At 41.5% G+C, this 8,207-nt stretch overlaps 2 protein-coding genes across 3 annotated transcripts in view; both read left to right on the forward strand.

The window, feature by feature from the left end:
• Positions 1–1,777: 1,777 nt before the first annotated feature.
• LOC109486291 (beta-1,4 N-acetylgalactosaminyltransferase 1-like) lies at positions 1,778–5,918 on the forward strand. Its single transcript, XM_019790084.1, has 10 exons — positions 1,778–2,195; positions 2,348–2,482; positions 2,729–2,832; positions 2,956–3,008; positions 3,413–3,593; positions 3,863–3,949; positions 4,067–4,257; positions 4,642–4,782; positions 4,978–5,215; positions 5,596–5,918. Exons 1-10 carry the CDS (start codon positions 1,888–1,890, stop codon positions 5,778–5,780), a joined length of 1,623 nt encoding a protein of 540 aa, XP_019645643.1. The 5' UTR covers positions 1,778–1,887; the 3' UTR covers positions 5,781–5,918.
• A 910-nt stretch (positions 5,919–6,828) lies between these two features.
• The window catches only part of LOC109486248 (leucine-rich repeat-containing protein 7-like), a 33,587-nt gene continuing 32,208 nt past the window's right edge, over positions 6,829–8,207 (forward strand). The window contains exon 1 of one of the 2 annotated variants that reach the window (XM_019789983.1): positions 6,829–7,067. The gene's annotated coding sequence lies outside the window, so the exon portion shown is untranslated. The remainder of the gene's footprint in view (positions 7,068–8,207) is intronic. The other variant, XM_019789984.1, reaches the window with a different exon arrangement.

The raw sequence follows: 8,207 nt of genomic DNA on the forward strand, positions 1-8,207 counted from the left end.
TTCTGCAACCCCTCAAATATCCAGAGTAAAATTTTAACGACAGCAAGTAACTCCAGGCAGTTGATGAATCAGATGCAAAGCAGATTGAGTAAACCTGTAATAGTGTGATGTATTCAATCATATATCAATTTTATTTGAGAAGTACAGGCAAGGAACTTAAATATTAGCTCCTCAGTACAGGTAATGTGAATAAGTCTATTTGATAACCTTGCATTAACCAGGGTTTGCAACATATTGTACATCTCTAATTAGACACATGTAGACATATATATTTGTATATATGGCCCATGTTCAAAAATACTGAAAGTATGAATGCTGTAAAATTGTACTTGAAACTTATGTTTTCCTAAATCCATGTTTTCTGATGTTGTTCATTTTGCATACTTGTGGCATTAACTTAATTGTTGAAATCTTCATTATTTTTATACCTCTAAGCTTGAAAGTCAGTGAGAGGGTAGGATGAATTTTAGCCTTTATAGGCTTTAGAGTCAGGCCATAGAGTAATGGCTAATAAGGTTAGTAGACCTGAGGTTGAGGAGTCAAAAGTATGATTTTGGCTGGACATTGTGTCCACGACACGACTTGTGTAAATGGTTTGTTGAAAAGGTAAAAGGTGGAAGTAAAAGAATAGGCTCTACTTTCACTGTCATACCCATCTAACAACAACCCACTGGTTATTCCAATAACCGACCACTTTTGAAGTTACGGCCTGATAACCAATGGGAAATGGAGCCTTCTGATTGGTCGATGTCTTCTGGCTATATGATAATATGAGGTTTATATAGAGTGAAAACAAAGAGAACAAGACTCAATCCCTTGTTTTATGCATTTCCCTGTAAAGACATAGCACAGATAAAATGCCCAAAAATGTGTGAAGATATAAAATACAGATTATTGTGCCTCTTGATCATGAATAAACAATGTGTACAAATAATGTATGTTCCTGAATTCTGTACATGTTATGTTATCATGTGTTAACCTCTACCAGGCTTCGGGAGGCGGTTGAAAAAAGTAGAAATCGGCCAAATAGAGAGAACTCCCCTGGCATGCTATCTCTCTTATTTGGCCGATTTCTACTCTTTCCAGTCGCCTCCCGAAGCATGGTAGAGGCTAATCATGCATAAGAATTTGCTCCAAGCATTTTGTTTCTGTACATACCTACTGAATTCGAACCTCTCATTGCAAGTATTGTATCCATGATTACAACGGATCGAAATAATCCCCCAAGGAGGGATAACGATGGTTTGATAAGAATTGATTTCTGCTTTGCCAGACCCAAACTCATCTTTCTGGATTAGAGAGGGCCATTTCATCTAGGGGGTCATGCAAAAATGGAAAATTAAGTGCAATATTGGTAGTGGTCCGTACCTCGTCCTGTGATCACGTTGACAAATCACAGAACAGCAAATAAGCTTAGTGCGTATGTAACAGTAGGGGGTTTATAGGCACTACCAACTGACCCGGCTGATGGGTCTAGACCTTTTAGCCGATTTGGTAGGAGCGTCAGATTGTAAGCTGGCCCCCGGGGGCCGTGGGTTCGATCCTAGCCCGGGGCCAGGGGTTTTTATCTGTTTCTACTCTCCTATTCTTGCAAGACGGAAAATCTACGAAGTAAATATGAACAGTGTGTTGATATACCGCGTTGTAACAGAGGATCAATGCACAGACGGTGACGGAAAAAGGTAAACATTGATGGCAAACAGGCTCTACAAACAACCGCCAGAAGAGCACAGGTGAAAGGTTATAGGTCTGACTCTTTCTTTGTTGTGTCGTTAATATTTTACAAGATAGTCTAGGGAAGACCGTAACGTAAGGAACTCGCCAGCTCCAAGACATGTTAACGTTAGACGCAATGCTGAAACAGGGGTGGGACTTAAGGTTGTAGCTATGCAGGTTCTCTGGAGACAGATGATCACAGGAACGTTGGTTCTTGTAGTTGTGAACACGCTGGTCGCCTTTATTTATTTATGGCGGGACGCACGATGCCCGTTGAGCCGGCGGGAGCAAGCCCCAATATCCCGGCCTCCGTTACGACCCTGTGTGGTGTCTAGAGACCAAACGGAGGACGGACTATCGACGATACGAAGAACGCAGAATATTTCACGAACGTTCTACGATGAGTGTGTGATGGTGAGGAAACTTCGGCAAGACGAACAGGGCAACGTACCGTTTGTGACGAGGACGGCGTTTCAGCAGTAAGCACCTTTCATGTTCCACAAATCAAGTTTAAGTTTAAACTGGTTTTACACATTGGGCTGTAACTGTTATGGCTTTTGTTAGATCATAACTTTATATAGGTTCAAACATTTCCTAAAAGAAATCCTTATCTTATGTTTGTTGTTCACAGGACATTGTCGCAAGTTGGAGCACAACACAGCTGCAACCAAAATGACGCTACACAGCCAGCTAGAATTGTCTTCGGGTCTCGCTGGAAAGAGATAAGAGAAAGACGCCATGTTGCCAAAAACAGATACAACAACAGGTGAATATAATGCCATTTGCTTTTAAACAAAAGATAAACATTAAAGCATCGCTGTAGTTAATACATTGTACCAGTAGCGGATACAACATTTAGTACCTTAAGTTTGTGCCTCCAACAAGTAATTATCCATCTCGATCGAATGCATGTCAGTTTCAATACAATGTTTCCACCATAACAGATTGTACCGACGATGTACATGCATTTGTGCATGCTTACTTATATCTATCCACATAACTATACATACAGAACTGTACATTTCCAAGAAAGCCGCCAGTACGTTGACTCGTGGTCTCCCCTGAGCTACCCGACAGGTCTGAGGGTCAGTCCGGGGAACATCACCAAACTGGAAGGTAAGGAGCATAACGATAAAGAGAACGGCATTTTTCATGCAAGATTTCTCGTTTTCACTTGGTTAAAATATTCCTGGTTGATTTTGCCAACCTGTAACGTTATAACAACATCTTAATTCCCAGGTATTCGAGTTGCTTGGCTTGACGAATACATCAGCGACGCGTGGCTTAAAGAGGTATGAAAGCCTAATACCAATTTTTAACTGTCAACAATCGTGATAATGACCCAATCACTACGGCCGATTCATTGGAAGCAAACACCGTCCTTAGATCTACTTGTGTTGATTTCAATGATAGAAAAATGCTCATTAATCCTTTTTGCATGTTAGCTACAATTTCATAGGATATTATATGTCATTATAGGACAGGATATTACATGTCATTATTGCAGCGACACATGTGCTGCAGTGCAATGCTCTGAGGAAGGTGACAGATGGTCACCGAAACGTCGGCTGAATAAAAGACTTGGTTGTGTAAAAAGGTTCTTTACTCAGTGACTTACCAACCTGATGAAACTATTCACGGATATTATATATCTCTTCTCTGTATCATAACACTTCTCACCGTGGCTATCTAACAGGTGAGATTATCTTGTCATCTGGGCTCTCTGGTGTTCAGCGCCGAAGTCCCGGATGTGACAGTGACTGGAGACAACACCAGTGACGTCACTGTGTCTTCATTCGACATCCATCACCTAAATCGGCAGTTAGAGTTTCTGTACTACCACAGTGTGTCGGAGAAAACTCTAGCAAGGGACGAAGGTGTGTAGCACGTACCGGAGAAGCTTTCGAGTTAAATAAAGGCTTACTTACTTACTTACTTACTATATGTAACACGTTACATGTGTATTATTATTTCCTTGTAAGAAATTTATGCACAAGCAACATTTATCCTAATAAAGCACAAATATCATACACCGTTACTACTAGTATGAATATCAAACACTTTTAATTGTTGCAGCACAGATTGAAATTGTGTATGACACTCATCTGCGAAATAGAATAGATATCTAACAATTTCTTCGTTTCAGTTCATGTCCAGTTCGGGTCCCACAAGGCTACTATCGCAATAAGGATCCAACATTTCCCGATGTTCCACTTGTATGACCACGGAGAAGGTCGGTTCCCTTCAGTGAAAAGTTCCGTTCTGTGAAAAATTAATATCATCTGCGCGTCTTTTTAAAAATATCTTTTAAGAAAAAAAATTGGGAATTTCGTTCTTTCCTCTTTTTCAGACAACTTTGTCAAAGACAGAGTTACCGTGATCACCAAAACCTACCTGCGCTACCCCGTGTTGAGAAAACTCATCGACTCAGTGAACAAGTACTTCTCCGGGGTAAAGATTATAGTGGCAGACGACAGCGACAAGTTCGAAGACCTCAGTGATTATAAGAATGTAGACCACTACAGAATGCCTGCTCAGAAGGTGTGTTAGACAGTGAGATAACCGTTCTGCACTTAGTGTTTGTGTGATTTGTGATGTCATTTTTGGAACGTACTTCGTTGGATAGCTGCAAACCCACAACAGTTCGTAGTTATAGCGTTTCAGTACCAAGGACAGGTCCACAACAGTGCGTAGTTGGAGTGTTTCACTTTCAGTACCAAGGACAGGTCCACAACAGTGCGTAGTTGGAGTGTTTCACTTTCAGTACCAAGGACAGGCCCACAGAAGTTCTTAATAACTATCAGGGATAGGCACACAGCAGATCTCGAAAATTTTGTTTCAGCGTCATGAAAAAGTCAATGAGTTGTCGATAGTCTTTCCCCTGATGTTTATTACAATAAGTGTTGACTATGTTCCACATTCCAGGGTTGGTTCGCCGGTCGCAACCTAGCCTTGTCCCAGGTCACCACCGAGTACTTCTTCTGGCTCGATGACGACATGGTCTTTACTGAGAAGACGGACTTGAAGTTTATGATGAATTTCCTGGACGAAACAGGATATCACATTGTGAGTATTAAGATGTCTGCTTAATCTGCTTAAGATATAAAAGAAGAAGGCTTGAATCTTCCAACATGACTTATGGCAATGCATGATCTGCGCAAGGATTTATCCCCTGGTAGCTCATTTGACAAGTAACTTTATAGTGGGTACCAGTGACTGCTGAATTAGTTCATTATTATCATAAACTCATTATCATTATAGGTCGGAGGCCGTCTAGAAGACAGCGAGCTAACCTTCGCACAGAGGTACGACTATGTCCCATCTAACACGGACGACGGCGGCTGTCTCAGCCGAAAGGAGGGGTCATACAAGGTCATCCCCGGCTTCCCGACCTGCACTTCTACCGACATCGTGCTGAACGTGTTCATGGGAGAGACGCAGACGGTCCGGTCTGTGGGGTTCGAACCCAACCCTGTTTACGCGCGAGCCGCCCACAGCGGTACGTTCGTTGTTTTCCCCGGCCGAATTTTAGTACTAGTTAGACTAGACTGGGTACTCCACCCTCACTCGCAATTTTCGGTACAGGAGTCAGGTAAAAGACCATTCGAAAAGCCATTAGCTCAGAAAACTTTACAATTGTTCAACGTTAAACGAACATCTGATTTGAGAATACGTAAACCCACCGTCGTCAGCTATCGATATCCAGCAGATTTAACACTATCTATTTTCAATATTAGCTGCATTCAAGTTTTTTTTTTCCAACGTTACGGCAGCTAATACACTCGGATACAGGTGACCCAAAAGAAACATCATTGATTTTGTACCCTTTGATGCAACTATAGTTATTCTCATTGATAATCGATTTTTTTTTTCTTGCAGAGTTCTTTGCGGATGGTTTGGGAAGATTCCGTGTCGCTTCTTGCACCAACGTGGAAGTCAAACATCTCAGTGACACATCCAACAGGCATTATAACAAGGCTCGTCACACCGGGGGGACCATTAATTACTACAAGCTAAAATACATCTACTTCAGAAATAACTTGTTTAACCTCCTGATAAAGTAAGGCGAATGTGATCGACAGCATAATTAGGAAAGGCGACGCTGTATTTGACGAAATATAATCTAATAAACGTTGTTTCACATGTTGCTCTCAGGTAAATTTAAATAAATTGTACTCATGGGAACGGTGGTGAATTCAAATCTGGAAGTTCTTTTTGCAAAATTTCCGAGCGTGTTGATAGCCTTAGAAATAAAATCGTATCGCCTTCAAAGATTTACTAAAAAAGCATGTTATTTGAAAGAACACGTCTTTCTCTACATTTCATTGTAGTGTCGGCATGTCATTACTTCCCTTACAATGTGTGAAGTTGAAATACAGCTGACTTGTTTAGAATTCGTTGGTCTTGAGATAAAAACTGACTTGCCTTTATCCAGTATCAATCCAATGATAGTCTAAGTCTCTCAAATCGGATTATACTTTCTTTCATTCACCTATCCCATAGCTGTACGGTGTACGTTCGTTGGTAAACAGCTAGGTGGCGCTTTGACCACACCATAAGTCACGGTTCCGTGAGACTAGTCTCAGGACACTTTGCACCAGGGCACTTAGCAACTGCAATCATGCAGAATATTTACGGGCAGTCTCCACAGAGGTTTTACTGGAACCTCGCATTTCTTGCAATTCACTTAAACGTAGAATAATAGCATTACAACCTCAGAGCTGTCTCGTTGCTATTATATACGATTTTATTGGAGACGCTTCGTGTTTATGTGGTAGAGATTAGTCTCTCCTAAATAGCTCCCCAAGGCAGTGTATAAGTAGAAGAAATCGGACCAAATTAGGTAAATAACTAGCCTGGATGTTACGTTTGCGTGAAGGTTTCATCCGATATGAGTAATGATCAGGCCTGGAGTAAACTGGAGCTTAGAATAGGATGGATTCTCTCGGTCTTCTCTCCTGGAGTTTTAACTCTTCTGACAAAGTATTTGAGCCATTTCTGTCACTGTTATCAACCAAAAGAGCCTGGTGGAGACTAGATAGAAAATGTGTCCCTAACAGGCCTGTGTCCGAGACTACCCCGCCCAGGTGAGCCGCCCGCCATGTGGGATTGGCCCAGGGCAGCCGGTCACGTGATCTTCAAATGCAAGATGGGGGGAAAAGAAGATGGCGGAATGTTGTGAGATGTTCAGGGTAAATCACCGTCCTCCCGCCGCCTCCCGGGTCCATGGAACTCTAGATTTTCCAGCCTTGCTGTCCGAGTGTGAGGTTGCGGCTACATGGGTGCGATCCTGATCGCGCAAAGGGCCAGGTTTGGGACGGACGTGCAGTCGGGCGTTCATACTACCGCAGGTGAGCCAACCCAACGTTATTGTAATATACAACACAGGGACGTTCACGTCATGTCATCTTCCTCTATCTCCCGGTGCCCACGTTTTAACGTCGTTAGCGGACCGCAGCTGATGGTGGATGAGACGAACTGTCCGTTCCTGTCGCCGAAAACCGTTTCTCAAATGCCACTTTTGCTCCCCCGGTTCGCCCACAAATTGGATAACGTGTTTAGGCAACAACGGGGAAGATAATGAATTCGTTTATCAGGTTATGGTCCCACGTGAGGTACTAGTATATCTAGGTAACTAGTATAAGGTGTTATACAAACCCAGTGTACGTACCACAGGAATTCCTTAATCCGGATTCTCATATCCTAATCGTCACCGTACCGAGTTAATCTTTATCCGTATCCAAACAAAAGTGACACGGTTATTTCCGGGGCAAAATCCCCCGTTACCTTCCACTCGAGTGGGGACATGTAGCGTTATCTAAAGTCGATTGTCACTCCGATAACTTGTTAAGTCTCGCGCGGGCTGTAACAACATAAACCTTAATCTCGCAATTTTCACTTTTAATTGCCTAATTAACACTTCATTTTACAGTCCAACTGGAAACCAATACAAAGTGCACCATACCAGATGGCAAAGCCCTAATTTGGATAAAGGGAATAATTATAAGTGTAGTAAAATCTTTGCTACATTTTTGCTTGATACATTGTATTTTGATTAATAGCTACAGGTTCGCACGACATCTGGATAGACAAAGGTTCAGACAATCACATGTCTTGAAAGGAAAAGGTCATGGAAGGAAAACAATGCCGTGTCAATTTCTTCTGTATTCAAACTTTGCATGTGACTCATTGTGTGAAAGGTTGTATTGTCTTGTCATTGTGTGGTGTAAAATTGTAATTCCATCATGTAGTGCTTTAAACTTTTAGATGAATGTCAAGTTGTTGAAAAGGGGTCATTTATTTAATGCTTGCATACCTTCAATGCTGATACAACTGAATGTAAATGTATGTATTCTAATATTATTTAGATTTATTTTATTACTAAAAGCAAAAAAAGGACAGCAAATTTTATTTTTGGTACAATAACGATATCAATAACTTTCAGGAAATACAGACTTTTTATTGTATAGGTTGATTTTAGTTAGAGGTAT

The sequence above is a fragment of the Branchiostoma belcheri genome, unplaced genomic scaffold (genome assembly GCF_001625305.1).
Source record: "Branchiostoma belcheri isolate BF01 breed outbred unplaced genomic scaffold, Haploidv18h27 scaffold8, whole genome shotgun sequence".
NCBI classification, from domain to species: Eukaryota; Metazoa; Chordata; class Leptocardii; order Amphioxiformes; family Branchiostomatidae; genus Branchiostoma; species Branchiostoma belcheri.

Bases quoted from the DNA above. Each gene is read 5' to 3' on its own strand.
- LOC109486291 (XM_019790084.1), top strand. From the start codon at position 1,888: ATGCAGGTTCTCTGGAGACAGATGATCACAGGAACGTTGGTTCTTGTA. The intron at 3,950-4,066 runs GTCGGTTCCCTT...CCTCTTTTTCAG, and splicing joins CTTGTATGACCACGGAGAAG to ACAACTTTGTCAAAGACAGA. The intron at 4,783-4,977 runs GTGAGTATTAAG...TTATCATTATAG, and splicing joins ACGAAACAGGATATCACATT to GTCGGAGGCCGTCTAGAAGA.